Here is a 20,122-nt window from a genome sequence, read left to right on the forward strand (position 1 = left end):
AATTACATAACAGTTGGCATCTGACACATTTTTCACATCAATCACACTACTGAGTTTATCTCAAATATATTTCGAATCAATTTCAACACCCGTTTAACCCGTTTGATCACAGTTAACGTCAATATGGTACAATGGGTAAAACGGGGGTAAAAACTAATTTCGAAATTATCGAAAGTCACACAAAGGTCATTTTTGAAAACAAGTCTTCAAATATCAGAGATTTCTTTCATTTCTCCAATATTTTTTCCCACTTGAATGAGAGCGAGCGCAAGTTTAATTACTTTCCAAAATGTTATGATACCAACTTAATCTGTTCTCTCCTCCCGTGAGAAATCGATATCCCTCCGCCCCCCTCAAGATATGTATTCCTTTTAATCAATTATAATTTCTTTTTGCTCGAAACAAAGATTCAATTTTTAATTAGATCTTTTGTTTTTCAGAAAGAAACAATTATTTATCTAAAAAAAAAGACTGAGAAGAGATCGTATCGAGGGAAGCCATTTTCTTTTCCGAATTTATTCTCATATGTATACTTCAACCCACGCAAAATTTTATTTCGCGTATCAAAGGAATTAATGTGTTTTTTTTTACACAGACATGCTCCTTGTATACTTGATGTATTTGCATGCGAGCTGTAATCCTGATCCTGGAACTCATTCAAAAACTTATTGTTTTTCCCCATTAAAATTTTTTTTTTTTTTTTTTGGGGATCATCAAAAATAGCTCTCCGTAAGGTTATCATTGAGTAGAGAGAGAGAGAAAAGCCTAGAAATAGTCTAATTTATACATTAATCATCGATGGAAAAAGTGTGTAACGTGTTTTTAAAATGAAAATGGAAAATCTAAAAACGGAATAAACTTTTTAGATAAAGTAAATAAATCAAAAAGTATATGCATATGGTTTTTATTATTATTGGATTTTTTTTTTGGTCATTAATAGGGTGACTATATTTTGCCATAAGAAATACTACTACTAATTAACCGTACGTGAGCTTAGTACAACACAAGGGTGTTCAACCTTTAGGAGAGTGCGGGCCACTTCATTGATTTGAAAACGTGACACGGGCCACTTAAACTTAAATGATCTGGAACAGAACTGGAATGATCTGTTAACGTGCAACGGGCCACTTGAGCGATCTGGAACTGCACTGCGGGTTACGTGAGTGATCTGTCAGTTCACGAATTGTCCGATTTCGTTGTGAATTGAGCCGGCCAATGCTCGAATTTCGGGCTTTGGCCAGCCAGTTCACGAAGTGGCTGTAGATCTCCGGTGGAAGTCCGAGAAGAAGAGGCATGATTCAAGTTGACGCACTTTTTTATGTGATAATAATGGCCATCCGTAATTATGGTTAGCTATGGATACGCCCTAACTGTATAAAAGATATCAATATCGATAGAAAAATGTATTTATTGTATATAAATATTTTTTCTCTGAAATTTCTCTTTTTCTCCTTCGTAACATGAAGCTAATCCTACTACAGCTACTATATATAACATGTATCACAAGTTGGCGATGAAAGAAATGGATGTGGCGCCCACACCAGACCGTCCTACATAAGCACATCGAACGTGTGTCAGGGATTTCCAGTCACTTCGCGAATTCGTCGCTCAAAGCCGGAAATAACACTTGTCATTTCACTTTAGCCAAAAATCTCGATCGATTCGCGAACTGGCCGCACTTCGGACTTTGGCCGTAACACATACTTGTTTGTTTTCAGTGCAGTTAACAGATAAAAGTTGAATATAAACCACTGACAACCAACGTTTTTCTTGGCAAATATGAGAAAAACATATTTGTCAAGAAAAAAGTTGGCTTTCATTCATCTTGTGGCAAATATAAGTGCTTTTGAGTAAGATAAAAGTTTGATTCGTTGAAGATCAGGGATAAAACGGAACGCGATTGTGGAAACAACAAGATGGCCGAAAAATACGGCAAATTCTCGTTAAATATGTTACGTATAATCACCATAGCCCTAAACATGGACTGGTATGTGATAGGTGCGGTCGCACCGGGCCCCGCACTCTTATAGTAATGGTAATTTCTTTCAGAAATTCTGGAATTCTGCATTTTCATATAGAAAGAAATATTTTGAAACTTTTCTAAACTTCCATCATTTTTGGAATTATAAACACTCATCTCAATTTCTGTGGAAATAATTTTTCCTTTATTCAGAATTTTCATCAATTCTGAAAGTATTCCTTGCATTTATTCAGAATTTTCATCAATTCTGAAAGTATTCCTTGCATTTATTCAGAATTTTCATCAATTCTGAAAGTATTCCTTGCATTTATTCAGAATTTTCATCAATTCTGAAAGTATTCCTTGCATTTATTCAGAATTTTCATCAATTCTGAAAGTATTCCTTGCATTTATTCAGAATTTTCATCAATTCTGAAAGTATTCCTTGCATTTATTCAGAATTTTCATCAATTCTGAAAGTATTCCTTGCATTTATTCAGAATTTTTATTATTTTCATTTTCCGAATTTTGGATTCCCATCTCTCACAGAATATATAAAACTCTGGACCAATTTGAGGGGGAGCGCGACGGCGGCGAAATTATCAAATGATCAAAATGATTCTGGCTCCACTACTATTTTCGCATAGGGCCCCGCGTCTGTTAAGGGGCGGCCATTACTAATCAAATTGTGATAGATATTAGATTTTTCAGCGATTATTCATCGGGTCAATAGAAGAAACAAAAGGTAATCAACGGTTTATGAAAACCCCCCTAATCATGAAACTTCTGGACACTCTTGGAATTCATCTAGCAATCGATGGATTCTCACCATAAAAAAAAGCAAAACACGGAAAATACCGACGCTTATATTGGAGATTCCTCGAAACAAAAACCTAATTTAGTCTCACGAAAGGAAGTTGTATACCACCTTAATGACCAGGGCAAGTCCTTATCCGTGAGATAATCAGGAGATATATATATTATTTTTTTACTATTTTCCAAGAAGTGTAACTGAACTGCATGGCGTGTTACGCTAGCATTAACGTGAGAAATAAAATGATAAATGCTTTTCCCCCCTCCCACAAACCAATTCTCACTCCTGCGTTATATACTACTCCTACCCTTTCTGTACCAGAGATGCCTTGATCTCTATGTCGATGCTCTTTAAGCCCCACGAGATTCGAAGCAGCCACACCCGAAAACAGTTAAAGGTAAAATTGACGAAACAAAGAACTAGGGGGGGGGAACCCCAGCTAAATGTTGCGAGGATAATGACGCGTCACGTGACCGACTGTCCCAGAGAAATCGCCTCCTTCATAATTACATGAGTATTATTATTTTTTTTTTGGTTACTGTTTTTTCAAGTACTGTGCTTCGATCTGGTGATCGGACAAAAAAAGAAAAAACTGTTTAGTGAACTGTGACACCAAATACATAATGATTTACAGTATCGCCATCTGTTGTGGGAATTGAAAATAGAGTTTCCTGGACAAAAACGGAACGTGGTTTTTGGGACAGACATTTTTTTTTTCTTGTCCATCAAGGTCGTTATGGGAATTGTATATAGGTCAGTTGGGAGATAGAATGGTAGTTTGAGTGTTAAGCTATCTCTTTCTTGTACTGCAGCAGTGATTCTCTAAGTTAATGTCGTGGCTCCTAGGGGGCACCGCAGTTTGCTGGCGGTATAAATACGTATTTTTAAGGGAAAATGTGATTTTATTTTAAATAGTTTTTTAATATTAGCTACTACCACTACTAAACCACACACGCACCTCGTCCATGTTCCTCTGCGGAACTTCTAACGAATTGGTAAATGTTGAAATGCGCGTGTATTTGTTATGAACCCAAATTGAAGATTGTTTCTGTGTAATGCTTGTTATACGTAGTGCTGCCATCTGCCATCAATTTTTGTAACTATGCGCGTGATGATTGAATAACTGTACCGTTGTAGGCCTGTTGTTCTCTGTTATATAAGTTAGATGAGCTGTTGATGTGTGGTGGAGCGGGATGTGTCCGGCCTATCTACGTCAGGGGTCTTCAACCCATGGCCAGCGGGCCACATGCGGCCCTCGGAGCTTTTTATCGTGGCCCGCCGACCATTTTTAGACAATGGCTAAAAACATCAAAAGACGATCAAATAAAATAAAAAACAATTATAATAATTTTATTGAACATTCAGAAGCCACTGAAAGTTATACCGCGGCATTATTGGAAGAAATAATTTCAAAATTTATTTAAAGAAATAATTTCGAAGGAAATAATTTCAAAATATTGAGAAGGACCGGGGCCTCATTGGCCATCTATTAAGATGACAATTAGATGAGAAACTCTTAATGTATGTGTATGGACTTTTCTCACAATTATAAATACCTCGGTATGAGTTGGTTGGGTCCCGCGGGCTTCGTAGGAAGCTTGAATTTTGTCTGTAATGTCTGAAAGATAGAAGACCCCTCCCCGATCTACGTCAATGAATTAAAGTGATATCATGTAATATTATGTGTGTGGAAATTAAAGATGGCCGACCGGGAAGGTCTGAAATATACAGGGTGGAGAAGAAGTCCTAGACACATTTTAAAATTAATGACAAATAAACTAATTGACATTATAAAAACGTGGTTTATAATTAAATACTTACCATGGCCGGAGTTTTTTTTGTTGTTTGATGGACCAAAAAAAAGTCCAGTTTTCACTAACAGATGGCGTTTGTATAACGAAAAACTCACCACATAGCATGTAAAATTCAACACAAAGAGTGTGTAATCAATGTTTATGATGGTTTGCGTATATAAAATCACCACATTTTGGAATGAGCACCCTTTGTAGCTCGGGGCACACCTGAATGATTGAATGGGTGCTCATGTTAAAATATGGCAGTTTCATGTAACGCGAATCGTCATAAACATTAATTATGAACTGTTTGTGTTGTATTTTATGTTTTATATCAAATTTTTTGGTGATGAAGTGCCGTCTGTGGGTGAAAATTTAAACTATTTTTTTTCAATTTATAAAAAACAACTCTAGGTCAGGCCATGATAAATATTTTAGTGTAAACCATACGTCTTAATGTAAATTAAGTTTAAATTTTTTATTAGTTTTAAAAACGTGTATAGGGATTTTGTCTGATTATATATATTTTTAAAGTAATAAGAGCTTGCGGGGCAACTCGCCCATTTTTATTAAGAACTTTCTGGCTCGCCGCATCTTTCAGGTACGGATCGGAAGCACGTTATCAGCTCCCCAAATTCAAGAACAAGGTGTACCTCAAGGTAGCATTTTAAGTGTAACACTTTTTATTTTGAGACTCAACGGGGTGTTGAACCAACTCCCGTTGTCAGTCACTGGCGCACTCTACGTGGATGATCTGTTGATATCTTACCAATCAGTGAATATGAGGACAGCCGAGAGACAATTACAAACCGCACTCAACAAGATCAGCAAGTGGGCTCATGATAACGGCTTCTCTTTCTCAGCCGACAAGACTGTCGCTGTGCACTTTTGTCGGCGTCGAGATTTTCATGATGACCCACAATTGTTTCTAAACAATAGTCAAATACCATTAGTAGAAAATAAAAAATTCCTCGGTATCACATTTGACAATAAACTCACTTTCAAACCTCATATTGCGCAATTAAGAGCTCGTTGCATGAAGACGATAAACCTCTTGAAGGTCATCTCTTCTACATCATAGGGAGCAGACCGTAAGTCGCTCCTCCACTTATATAAAGCTCTAATAAGATCGAAGCTCGACTACGGCTCCATTGCATACGGGTCAGCACCTCGGAGCTATCTGAGTGTGCTCGACCCAGTCCACCATCTCGCCCTGCGGATTTGCTCTGGAGCTTTCCGGACATCTCCAATGGGGAGCCTGTATGTCGAATGCAACGAGCCATCACTGACATCAAGACGCCAGCAACTTTCCTTGAAATATCATATCAAAATGAAGTCTTTGCAAGGTCATCCACTTCATCGTGTCGTTTTTAATCCCTCATTTCATAGACTTTTTGCTGCTCGCCCTTCATGTGTTCCAACTTACGGTCTTCGTATGAGGGCACTTGTGGAAGAACTAGAACTAGACAGCAGTCGTGTGGCCCCAGTTGCTTGGCAACTGGCACCATGGGAGCAGTCTCTGCCAGATGTCTCTCTTTCATTATCATTATACCCTAGAGCCACAACAGCAGATGTCATATATCGACAGATATTCTTTAGGCACAGGGGTAGGTACAATAAGTACTTCCCCATATATACCGACGGCTCTAAGACCCCTGGGCATGTCGGTTGTGCCTACATCTGCTGTGAGGAGACATTTTTCAAACTTCCCAACACATTCTATATTTATTCGGCGGAGCTGTACGCAATCCTTCAGGCTCTACGTCATATAAGACGCAAATGCCACCGACGATGCATCATTTATAGCGACTCTCTCAGTGCATTGCAAGCACTGTGTTCTTTTAGTTTTCACATTCATCCATTTCTTCATGCCATTTTTCATGAATTACATTACCTCATCCATCACGGTACCTCAGTAAAATTTTACTGGGTACTAGGTCACGTTGGAATACAGGGCAACGAAAAAGCAGACACCACAGCTCGAACAACAACTGACATCGACAATAGCCTTTTGGTACCTGCCAGTGACCACTTCTCAATCCTCCGGGAAGTGATGTATCGCCGCTGGCAGGATCATTGGGACAATCAAATTAATAACAAATTACATACTCGATAGTATGTAATTTGTTACACACTTGGCCATTGGCGTTCGAGCTGCAGAACAAACCGGAAGGAGGAAGTTCTGCTTGCCCGGTTGCGTATAGGACACAGTCGCATCACACAATCATATCTTTTACTACGAGAGAGTCAACCGGAGTGCCCACATTGTCAAAGTCCATTAACCATTGCTCATGCTTTTACTTGTTCGCACCATCGTCATCATTTTACGACCGCTTTTGGTCAGAATCATCATTCACTTCGTGACATTTGATCTGACAATAGCGATGCATCTCGCATTTTTAAATTCATCAAAGCCATCGGTTTATTTGACAAATTATAGTGTTTTACAATTCATGTCATTTTTACGTTTCACGCATAGTTTTATTTTCTGCACTTGACAAGAACAAGTTTCATCTTATTCTTAATTAATCATTTGTTTTGGCGCATTTTGGCCTTGTTGGCCCTTGCGCCATTAAACCAAAAATCCAATCCAATCCAAAAAGTAATAAGAAATAAATATAAAAAAACAATGAACTTTACTTAAGCAATGAGAAATGTCTTTCTTTGCAATCCCGGCATATGCTAGGGGAAACAAAAGCAAGAAATGAAGTTTTCGAGGGAAATATGGTGGCGAAAAGTGTCTACTTTCAGAATTCTGCAGGATGGCTCATAGAACACTGGCCTGTGTCCCACATGATGAGATCTAGTGCAATGATATTTTCGAGAGTCTGTATCTAAATATTGTATCTAAGCTGAATATGGTCTAATGACTGAGAGATGGGTAAAGAAAGGTTAAGGAAACCACGGTCTAGAAATCGCGTTTTGTGTGGATCGATATTATCTTAGGAACGTTTTTGTGTGATGCCGGAGGTTGTGCATCTATTTGACTTTAAAGAAAAGAGTTGTTAGAGCAGTGTAAGGCTCAGGGCCTGTTTCCCGCATGGGCAAGGGCACACAAAGTTTCAGGGCTCTTTCATGTCGTTCTACCTCTTGGTAGGTTTCAAAGAATGCGATATATAAAAGCCCCCCCCCCCCAAAAGTCGTGTTTGTCTAAAGCCCGAACTAATGAAGAACAGGCCCTGGTGAAGCTTACCATTGTCACGATGGTGAAATAGTCCTAAGCCTAACTTTTGCCGTTGCCCCCGACACTTGTTTATCATCACAGACGGCTTTCAGATTTCACAGCAGCATTTCATTGCAACAGTAATGTCGAGATCGATTTCGATCACAGGTCAAGAACTATGTCCTTCAACCTTTTTACAACTGCGGACCGGTGAAGATGGTTCAAGAATTTCGCGGACCGAGTAGAAAAATAATTTGAGGGCACACAGGCAAAATAATACATTGTATAGGAGAAATAATTTCCGGGCCGGGTAAAAATACTTAAACAGAAATAGACTGTATTTTATTTAAACCTAAAATTTTATGCAGCGGTTGCACATGAATTGGGCAAAATGTTTTTCGGACTAGGTAGGAAATTCTTACGTACCGGTCCGCGGACCAGCTGTTGAAGAAAATGGTCTAGAACAGTGGTTCTGAACCTTTGGGAGCACGTGGCCCAGGGGATTATTTTTTTTTTGTAAGTGAAACGTCCGGTCATACACATGACTAAAGAAAATGAATATGGAAAAATAAAACTTTGAATTATTCATGGCCCGGTGTGACTGGTGTTAAGGCCCGGCAATTGACAAACACTGGTCTAAAAGACTCTCTAGTTCGAGTTGAAACAACGACTGGGTGCCATATGGCAAGAACATTCAACGTTTAGGTGAGTGTAGGCCACTTTATTGATTTGTCACGGGCTACTTAATTAGGTGATCTAAAATAGTGCCGCAGGTTAGAATATAGCCGCAGGTTGTTTAAGTATTACGTAAGCAAATTTTCAACCGTTTTTGACCCCCTATAGTTGACCCCCCCGCCCCCGTCAGCAAAACGCTAACCCCCCCCCCCCCCTCCCTTCCCTTGTCAGCAAAATTTGGTCATTAGCTCTACTCCTCTGAATCCTAACGCATATTGGTGGGATCAGAGACGTACACGGGGAAGGGGGCGTAAGGGGCTCGTGCCCCCCCCCCACGATCAAAAATTTATTTTTTAATGCAAAAAATGTTTTTTTTTATTAAAAAATTTCGGGAGGAAATACCTTTATATGTTATTATAATCAATTTCTGTTAATTTCAATCCCATTTGAAGGCCATGGAACTCAAAATTTATCTTTCATCAATTCATTGCGAGCCACCCTCTAAGCCATATAATGATGAATCGCATAAAGTCCCTTGGCCCGCGGACCAAATATAGCCCTGGGGGTTATTTGATGCGGCCTGCCCTCTTCAAACCTAATTTTGTAAAAATGAACCAAGTGACACATTTACAGATTGCTTAAGTGTCCCGTGGTACAATTCCCGAACACTTATGCGGCCCGTGGCACATTTAGAGATCCCTTGAGTGACATGTGACGTAGTTTTAGAACACTTAAGTGGCCCCCAGTGCGGTTCTACATCACTCAAGTTACCCGCGGCACATTCTCGGATTATTCAAGTGATCCGCGGCATATAATTACGGATCACTTGAGTGATGTGTGGCACAATTCCAGAGCACTTAAGCGTCCCGGACACATTTTCAGATCACTTGGATCCGCGAAACATTTAGAGATCACTAAAGTGGCTCTGTAGGGCACACTATCGAAAGGTTTTTGGCTCACCGAGTAAGATGCCATTAAAAGTATTCGTATTTTCATTAAGGGTGGTTGATGACGTAAGCATCAACCAAACCCCCCCTCCCCCCTGTCATCAAAAGTCAGCAAATCGGAAACCCCCTCCCCCCCATCGATGATGACGTAATACTTGAACGGCCCCTTACTTGTTTGAGTGATTTGTAGTTACTTAGTGATTTGTAAGTGTGACGCGCGTGGGCTGCTTAAGTGCTCTGGGACTGTGATCCCGTGAGTCATTCCTGATATTGGCCGCCCTGGCTATAGCCCACTTCCCGTAAATATGCCTCTGTCTCTAAGTCGCTCTTGTGCCCGCTTAAGGGGTTTCACACTCTCTAGGTCGCTCATTTTGTCTCTCGCTCATTTCGTCACTCTTTTCGTCTCTTGCTCTATTCGTCACTCTTTTCGTCTCTTGCTCTATTCGTCACTCTTTTCGTCTCTTGCTCTATTCGTCACTCTTTAGGTCACTCCCATGCTTACACACTCTGTAGGCCACTCCCATGCTTACACACTCTGTAGGTCACTCCCATGCTTACACACTCTGTAGGTCACTCCCATGCTTACACACTCTCTAGGACAGTGTTTCTCAACCGCAGGCCGGGCCACGAATGATCAGCTGTTTCATTTTTCCTCTTTGATTTTCCGTTAGTCTTGTGTTTGACCGGGCCTTCCACCCACAAAAATGAACGAAACCGGGCCGCGGGCTTGCCAAGGTTGAAAATCACTGCTCTTGGTCACATTTTTGGCACTCAAAGACCAGTTCAATCAATCTCTAGGTCACTCTTTCAATCCCTCACTGGCCCAGCATCTCGCTCTTTAGCAATTTTGGTCTCACACACATACCTTCAAAATGTATTGGCCATTCACATACTTTCACAATGTTTTGGTCACTTACATGTTTTCTCAATGCATTGGCCACTCACGTATTTACACATTCTCTAGGTCAATCTTTTGGTTACTCTCTGATGTGATTTCTTGCTCTTTAAGTTATTCACACACATTCTCTAGGTCACTATTACGGACAATCTACCTGGCCCAACGCTCTCTGCGCTACTCTTTCATCCACTTACTGACCTGGCACCTCACTGTTTAGGTTACCCTTTTCACATATTTGCGCACTCTCTGGGGTCGCTCTTTTGACCCGCCCCTTGCTCTCTAGACAGAGGTGGAATTATGGTTTTCTTTACCGTCTTTTTTCCATTCCAATCTAATTTTCTTGACCGCTCTTTTCTCAAATTTGCCGTTCCTCCTAGTTTTTCGGCCGGGGCTATAGCGTTTGCCTCTCATCCCTCCCCCACCCCCGTAAATACGCCTCCGTGTACCATTGAATATTTAATTACCGTATAGAGATCAATATTATAGGAGTGGTACTCAATCCTACTTTTATTTCTGTTTCCAGCTTCTGCAAGGATCTAAAGACCTCAGAGAAGAGAATAAGGAAAATCGATGAGACGCTGACATAATTTCTCGAATGTTCCCGTAATCCATCATCGTAGTTTTTCGGAAGCAACTTCTAAAAAACCCTCCGCCGTCGTCGCGAGTCACGAAAGCGTCACTTTCCGTCAATTGGAAACGTCACGTGCACTTCACGGAATGGATTCATTGAATTTACCTTGAGATCAGTATGTGTATAGGCTCTTGGAATTATTCTTCATATACCTGTACGTTCTCTGCACAAATCTTAGAAACATCAATCTTGGCTATGTTATTTGCTGTATTCTTTATTTAAGCCACTCCGAAGGAATTGGCAGTAAATTAATTTTAGCAGTCGTGGGAATGAGTCATTTTTGTTTAAAGTATCCCGGTCTAGTATTAAAATAAACTTCTTACAGTCTTTCAAACAATATCCTAAAATGATTCTGTAATTCCTGACAAGCTGTTTAAAATACAAGCTAGGCAAAGAGTCCACGACACACTGCCAGGGAGGTCTGCACAAACTTTTTTTTTTGTAGGGTCCTGTTTTTGCGAAAGGTTTCCTTATGTTGTTGAAATGATCATTAATTTTGTGAAAAATAAGCAATTTAAAATAAGTAAACATCCATATTTGGAAGCTAGAAGACAGGGAAAACCAACACACTGTATTTTCACACTCACAATTGCTCCAAGGTGATTTCTGAATACATTTTGAGCATTTTTTTTTTTAAATTCTAGCCATACCTATACGACGAACGGTTGATGAGGTAAACGCCGAAGTAGGACTTAGAGGACACCCTGTATAGTGTTGTGCATGGGTTTTCAGTGCCGCCATCTATATTTCAGAAGTGAAGTGTAATGATTGAATATTTGTACCGTTATAGGCCTGTTGCTCTCTCTGTGACAAGACTTTTTGATGTGGATAGACATTTATACTAGGCTTTTATAATTTCCTGGCTATGTGGCATTCTACTACTGTGCCCCCCCCCCTTCCAACCATGCCGAAGTTGTGCTGTGCCCTTTGACTAATCATTAGTTAAAATGATAGTTTTCAAGTAAAGTTTCCTTCGTATATTTTGGAGTTTGAAACGGATCATGAGTTCTCATTGAAAGCTATTAAAAGTATTCGAGTGGAAGTCATGAAGCGAGAGACTCGTCCAGAATTCTAAATGGACTACGAGCGTGTTAATGCTCACTTATGGAACCCGTTGCCCATGTTGTCTAAAAGGAAAAAGTAAAAGAAAATGTCGCATTTGACCTCGAAGTTATGTGGCCGGCGGCCGTACAACGGTCCTCAATCTCGCCATAAAAGGGCATCCGTCCGCCATCTAGACTGACGTTTTGCAAACATTGACCTTCGAAGTCGAAACTCTTGCTTCTGTTTCATGTCAGAAGCATCGCAGCAGCAGCTCTGGCATCATGCCAACATGATTTACAGAATGCTCGGGGGAAAACGTATTACATATGTATTGTTTTGTTTTTTTGTCGCGTGTATGTATGTGTGTGTGTTAGTGACGGAAGCACCAATACATTAAGGAAGCCATTGAAAATAGAATCGAGGTCTTAAAAAAAGCCAAAAAAAAAAAAAAATAATAATAAGTCTCAATAGAATCTCGCGCCAAGAAACAAAAAAGATTTAACGCCCATTAATATTATACGTCCAACAGAAATGGGACAATGGCGTCGAACAAAAGACATCAGAAAAGTGTTTAGAATTGAGACTTTTCTCAATTAAGACAATTGAAAACGGTATTGATGACCTTAGAGAGACAATTAACAACTAAAAAATGGTCATGTTGCCATTAAATACGGTTTTTTTTTGGTAATGATGTGTGAACCATTAATGGCAGAAATTAGGTTAATTAAAGATAACCAAGATTAATAGAAATTTCCAGTTTTAAACTTGGTCATGGCTTTTTATTCTTCAATTAATACTTTACCTCAGGTATAGCCTGATGAAATATCCGATAACGACTATAAATACATATCACTTTATCTCCGGAAGCGTTTTTGTCGTTCTTTTCTTTAATGTTTTTTACACTGTATAAAGAGTCTTTCTGCAGTGAAGCCCACTTACAATGATTCGAAGCAAATCGGTGTAGTACAAGCTTACAATAAGTTTTTTTGCCACCCGATATTGCACGTCAGGGCGGTAGGATGATCAGCAGAAAAACAGGATAGGTCATACATGCTCAACTCCATAGCCCTTGAGCCAAATGGTGCCTCCTGTGGTCTGATGTGACTGGTGACCTCAAACATAATTTTGTAAAAAAATATATTTATTTACATCTCAACAGGCAAAAAATTGCCCAATTATAGAGATGGACAAGAGAAGAGAGAGATACAAAATACAAATACAGAAGAGGAATACAACAAAATACAAAAAAAATGAGTGGAACAATGATTTAAAATACGATACTGAGAAATACATACGGAAAAGCATAATAACATGGCATTCAATACTCGCACATAACTTTTAAGAAACTCTCTTATAGATGAATTGAACATATCGGGTTTCACATCGCACTGATTATATATATATAGCACATTTCAAAAATAGGAGACCGTCGCAAAATATTTGTTCGGGGTTTAGGCAGGTGAAAAGTCCGCCAAACAGGTCCATTTCCGATTGGCACAGAAAAATCTATACGTTGAGGAAGATCGCAGCCATCGATTACATTATTTACTATGTTATACAGAAAGCGAAGGTAACTACTTCTTCTTCTTCGGCATTCCAAAGATTGAAAATGAAAAAATCACCGCAGTTCAGTTGTACTTACGTCAATAATGTAGACGTGGAATTGCCTGTAGAACATGTAACATAGAAATCCGTTCTGGACTCTTTCTTGAATCAGTGAGTCTGGATTGTTGTGAGGACCCCATATAATAACGCAATACTCCAGTTTCGAGGGAACATAAGTCCTGAAAAGTGTCGCAGTTGTTGCGATTGATTTGACATTGTTGCTGCTCCTCACAACAAATCCTAACAGTTTTAAGCATTTAATGGTGAGATCATGTATATATTCGGTGAATGCAAGCTTGGAGTCAAAGAAGACACCAAGGTCTTTGGTTACAGAAACACGACTGATTTAGACTGCATCAATGATTTAGTCAAATTCACTCGATGATAATTTTCTTGTACAGCTGACGACGTGGCATTTACGAATATCGAACTGGAAGAAATTAGTCCCACACCAATCATGGAGAGACTCTAGGTCTCTTTGTAGAGCCATACAATATTCCAGACTCTCAACCTCACGATGAATTTTCACGTCATCAGCATACATCAGACACTTAGATGCACTGAAGCACAGAGGAAGGTAATTCACAAATATTAAGAAAAGCAATGGTCCAAGATTCGAACCCTGGGGAACACCTGATCCACTGACATACTTTATTAAAATTGCGTTATGAATTACAACTTGTTATAATCTCAAATACAAGTAGCTGGTGAACCACATGATAGAGTTCTCGGACACATTGAGAGAATGGAATTTATAAAGTAATGTCTGGTGATTTATTTTGTCGAATGCTTTAGTAAAATCCGTGTAAGTGACATCTGTCTGCTTGTTGGCGTCGATTGATTTAGCAAGATTGTGAGTGAGATGAACTAATCCGCATATTCCCAGATCATTTGACTGACCCATGCAGTTCTAAACCACTCGAGTAGTAACGTGGCATATTCCCAGATCACTTAAGTGGCCCGTGGCACATTCCCGGATAACTTGAGTGACTCGCGGCATATTTACAGACCACTTGGGTGACCAGCGGCACAGTTCCAGAGCTCTAAAGCGAACTTCGGTACAGTTCCAGATGGCTTAAGCGATCCGCGGCACAAGTGATCTGTTGCGGCATATTTACAGATCATCACGGCACAGTTCCAAAGCACTTAAGTAACCCGAGGTGTATTTACAGATCACTTTAGTAACACGCGGCGTTGTTGCAGATAATTTAATTAACGGGCCCGTGAGACGTTTTTGTTGTGATACGACGGGTTGGATGTATCGGAATAAGTGAGAGGAGTCGATTGCATAAAACGGAACAAGTGCCTTTCTACGTTCTAGACATTTCTGAGCCCCTCTTCATTTCATATAAAGTATTTTTTGTGGACATTTCAGCTCCAAATATTTTGATAAAAATATCAACAAACTAAAAAAATTCCTGAAAATTCGAAACAATTAAAAATATGTAATTGAAGAATTAATGAAAAGTAGTTTAAATAAATGAGAAAAATAGTTCACGAATGAAGGAAAAAATTCAGAATTAATGAAAATTTAGAAATTATGAGAATTTTCACTTAATAAAAACTACGTAATTCAGAATTAATGAAAAATATAATTTCAGAATTAATGAAAAAAATAATTTCAGAATTAATGAAAAATGTTAGAATTAATGAAGGAAATAATTTCAGAATTAATGAAGAAATAATTTCAGAATTGATGAAAGAAATAATTTCAGAATTGATGAAAGAAATAATTTCAGAATTGATGAAAGAAATAATTTCAGAATTGATGAAAGAAATAATTTCAGAATTAATGAAAGAAATAATTTTAAAATTAATGAAAAATGTTAGAATTAATGAAAAATGTTAGAATTAATGAAAGAAATAATGTCAGAATTAATGAAAGAAATCATTTCAGAATTAATGAAAGAAATCATTTCAGAATTAATGAAAGAAATCATTTCAGAATTAATGAAAGAAATCATTTCAGAATTAATGAAAGAAATAATTTCCGAATTGAGATGAAAGAAATAATTTCAGAATTAATGAAATTTGTTAGAATTAATGAAAAAATGTTAGGATTAATGAAAGAAATAATTTCAGAATTAATGAAAGAAAATAATTTCAGTATCAGGGAAAACTTACAATTGTGTGTGAGGTAATAAGAGGTTCTCCCTTTGGCGCAACTGTGGACTGGTTTCACTAATTTCGAAAACTAAAAATTTTTTTAATCAGGAATATTTAATAAGAAATTTGGAAATAAAAATGGATCGATGAGTCGCGAAAATGATCGTGTTGTTTATTTCGGATCGCGATTGAAAAATGTTAAGATCCCTAGCTCTAGAGTTCTCTTCTTGGATCAGTGATTCCACAAATGTGTGCCCTAACGTAGCCCTTAACCGATGTCAGGGGCACCGCAGTGAGCTGTCGATATCGATGTGTGCCTGTTAAGTGTTTCAATGTGGTTTCTTTTTAGATTACTCAGAAGTTACTTTCTTATTTACTTTACTTAAGCGAAAAACGTTAAAAGTTTGAGAGCCATTGTCTTAGATCCTGAGCGGGTGGAATCATTGGAATCTATCATTCCGCTATATGCTTTTAACGAGGTATAAAATTGAATCCCATTGCGTTATTGTTGTTGATAACCACATGAGACTTATTCGGAATGATTTCCTGCTAAACCGGATCGTGTAGCTCAAACACTGAGAGAGGTGTCAGACGCTGATCTCCCCCCACCATGGTCCAACCCACACACGGGTAAAGGGCTCTGTATCCCGGAAGGGACAGAGCCCGAGTCTTGTCTGGTCTGACAGATGCTTACCGTATGTGCCGCCATCTATTTTTGATACTTGCAGTAATTGCTGTAGTGCAGCGGAATATAGCCGGGTACATATCCATTTTACGGCAAACAAACTGTACCATATTTCTTGACTTAATCACTGCGACACTCATATTTTTGAAAACACTATGTTGGAGGATCGTGGTACATAAGTTAATATTTATTTAAGGAAAAAACAATCAAAAAAATTTTACCAATGTAATTTTACAAAATACTTAGCTCGCTCGTGGCAGGCGTGTTTCAGTAGCGTTGTCTGTAGCGACGCTCTCTATTACTTATAGGTTGCGAGTGACGCTGTTTTGTTTTAGGGATCATATATACATGAATAAATATAGCAATCAATTTTGATGCAGTCCTCGTGTGCTAAAAGTCCCGATTAGATTAAATGTAGATCTCGCTATAAAAATTCACTTGCAAAAAAAAAAAATCTAAATTTTCACTATTTAAAAAATAACTATATCCACTTATATTATTAAATCACTACATTTCGGGGCAACTTATCACTTTACTTAAACTTTCTGACAAGTTTTCATTGGCTCTAAAGTTGCCATTTTTAGGAACTGCACACAAATAGAATAAACTCGACCCTTTTTTTTTCGTTCACAAAAAATAACAATTAAAATGTTTTTTAAACAATTATTTTCACAGTTACTTATTTTTACCCAATTACCTTTTTTGCAATTATTTTGACAATTAATTTTTTTTTCAATTATTTTGACAATTAAATTTTTTTGCAATTATTTTGGCAATTACAGACTTTTTAAACTTTGAATTTAATTTACGTTTCGAAATTTGTGAAGCACACCCTCAATCATTGGCGATAAATGCTAAAACTACAAATCAAATATCTCCGTTAATATTGTATTTAAAAATGTTTATGCAATTTTTTTTGTAAAAGTTTGTTAAAAGGTGCAGCCCACACAGGGTCTACATAAAAAGGTTATTTTTCCTATTTTTTTTTTATGTACACGACCCTATGGGAAATTCAAGACATTTTAAGTAACTGCACGTCGTTTGAAAACCTTTTATAACTGAAAGTATGTTTGTAAAGTCAACGGTAGCAGAGACATCCTCTGTCCAAACAGTTTGGGACAGCCTGTATAAAATCCATACAACTTCTTTGATTGTCGTATCGTATTAAAACCGATACCATAGTTTTTTCTGCATATATTCCACATTTGTAAATTTTATTCATCGATAATGAGATATTAAGAGGAATAATGGAATGGTAGAGTCGGTTACGTTTTTGTATAAAAAAAATGACAATTTTTCTAATCGCATTCAGACCGCATTTATATACATGGAAAGATCCGTTGATTTCTTCGAGAGCCGTATAAAATAAATCTGAATAACTTTTTCTATTGAAGAGTAGAGCTGAATAGCTTCAGGCCGTAATAAAAATTTCACTAAACATTTCTAGGGCTGTATAAAAGCCGAATAACTTCTTTGAGAGACGATATTAAATTTGAATAACTTCTTCGAGAGAGACGATATGAGATCTGACTAACTCCAATGGCAGAGTGAAAAGAGAGAGAAAGATAGATAGATAGAGAGAGAGAGAGATAACATTTTCGATGACAGAATAATGTTGAAGCTCAATAACGTTTTCTAGGACAGTACCAGAGCTGAATAATTCCTTCAAGGGCCGTATAAGAGCCTTCTCCGGGGACCAGGCTTTTGATACACCACGGGATCTCAGAAAACCTCTCGAGGAATCCTGATTAACACCAGCCGGAAAAAAATATTTCATGGGGAATCGCTTATCCCTCATCGACGCGTCGTGATAACAGAATTCTACATTGTTATTACTTTCATTACGCAAGCTGGAACTCCAGACGTTACATATTCAGCTCCCACGCCCACGCAGTTCCCAGACGTTAACGCACTCAGCTCCCTGAGCATCGCGGCGGTAATTAATGAGAGCAACGAACCGAGGTCCGAATCAAGCATTTATCTAGTTGAGCAAAAATCCTCAGATGTTCTTCTTTAAGCCGTCCAAGAAGAACATCGGGAAGAGAGGAAGCACCATCACTGTTGCCTTTGAGCACCGATTCCGTGCCGAATCCTTTCCCTGGTGAGGGAAGTCTCGGTGCCATTTGTTCCCATCCCGAGATTTAATCCTAATATTATTTCATACACCCTGGGTAGGAAATCCTTCGTTTCAAGAACGTAAAGACAATCGAGAAAGGATCGACTTACCATTTTCCGTAGGAGGTCCTTGAGCACCTTGATCTTCAACTTTAACGTCTTTGCTCACATTACATCCCATGTCTGAGCACCGCTTTTCCCCATAACATGCGATCCTGGACTTCAGTGATGATATCCTTCCTTTTTTCCCCCCACACCCTGGCTCAAACCACCGCCCGCCAACCACTTGCTTTATTCCTATCCACCCTCCCATCAACAACCACCCACGTATGGGTGGGAGAGAGAGAGAGAGGTAAGGTTTGCGCGCTTTTCAACATCAGTGTCCCACGTGGGTCCCACTGCGCATGACGCGATCGATTTAAACAGAAGCGGATCCCGTCGAAATTTTTGGCTTGGTATCGCCATAAGTTGGATAACGGCGTGGGTTTACTTAATAAGCAACAAGCGTCAGCGATAGCCATGGTTGACCCCCCCCCCCCTCCCCACCACCACATTATACCGACAAGACTCTGGTTCGGGGAGGGGGAGGGAAGCCCCGGGAGCGATCGTATGTTTATTTTTTTTTAACACTGAATTTCCTAGGAAAGAGTGCTTGAAAATTCGGGCCCGACAAAAATTTTTAGGGGCCCTGCTACTAAAAGAGGACAATGTAGATCAGGTTTTCTTTACCCTTTTTTCGCCCATGCCCCCTTTTCTGCTTCAAAAGGATGATTACACAGATGGCAACACATAAACAATTTGATGTTTAAGAGATAGCAAACTATATAGGGTGTCCTGTATGTCCTAATTCTACCTTTATCTCATCAACCTTTCATCGTAAAGGTGTGATTCTAATTTAAAAAATCCTCAAAATGTGTTCACCATTCACTTTGTACCAGTCTCGAGTGTGAAAATACAGCAATATAAAATAAAAGAATCTAAATTTTTAGACGGTCTCCCCTACCAATTCTCTAACGTCCAATTAGAAAATTGTTGTCCTATCTCTACTGAGCCTAAGGGGAAAAATTTTCGTGTCTCTAAGTGCAATATTCGCTGAGATATTTGAATTCCGAAATCGGAAAATAGTACTGAAAGAACAGCAGAGAGACTAACACCCACAACGCTTCTTTCCAGGTGGTACTCAGTAACTAATCAGTCAGTCGGTAGTCTATTAAACGAATGCTTAGTTGCCTAGGGTTGAACGGCAATTAGAAATCACTAAACATCCCCCCCCCCAAAATGCATTACTTTTTAAATATGTTTTCTTCCGATTTTCAGCAGGTGCCATAGGTGGATATAGACTTTGAAGTCTGGGGGGGGGGAGGGTTTCACGGTCATTATTGCTGCGGGGAGGCCACGATGATGATGATGGCAATTCATATATTCATATATACGTATATACCTAAGATCAGTCGACTCCACCTTTGATACCCCCCCCCCCCCCGTATCTCCGCCCATGGCAGGTGCAAACTAAGGGGTATAGGGATGAAAGTTTTCCACATTGAGAAATCAGCTTTACAAAATATCTGGGCTTGTTAAAGCGAGGAACGTTTGCTGAAATAAGACTTTTATGTAGTCGAGATATCTCGTCAATATCGCTTGAAGGGTTAACACAATTCTACTTGACTTAAAATTTAGCTAACTATT

General features: G+C 38.8%; 1 protein-coding gene across 1 annotated transcript in view; it reads right to left on the minus strand.

Moving 5' to 3' along the window:
* LOC149078097 (uncharacterized) overlaps window positions 1-18,705 on the minus strand; it is a 52,522-nt gene extending 33,817 nt beyond the window's left edge. Inside the window, exon 1 of the mRNA XM_089241693.1 lies at window positions 18,548-18,705. Within this exon, the coding sequence (XP_089097819.1) occupies window positions 18,548-18,617 (70 nt within the window). The 5' untranslated portion in view covers window positions 18,618-18,705. The remainder of the gene's footprint in view (window positions 1-18,547) is intronic.
* Between the last annotated feature and the right edge of the window lie 1,417 nt (window positions 18,706-20,122).

This window comes from Pholcus phalangioides, unplaced genomic scaffold (assembly GCF_987345545.1).
Source record: "Pholcus phalangioides strain wild (caught in Gottingen) unplaced genomic scaffold, Ppha-v1.0 ptg000014l_1, whole genome shotgun sequence".
Taxonomy (NCBI): domain Eukaryota; kingdom Metazoa; phylum Arthropoda; class Arachnida; order Araneae; family Pholcidae; genus Pholcus; species Pholcus phalangioides.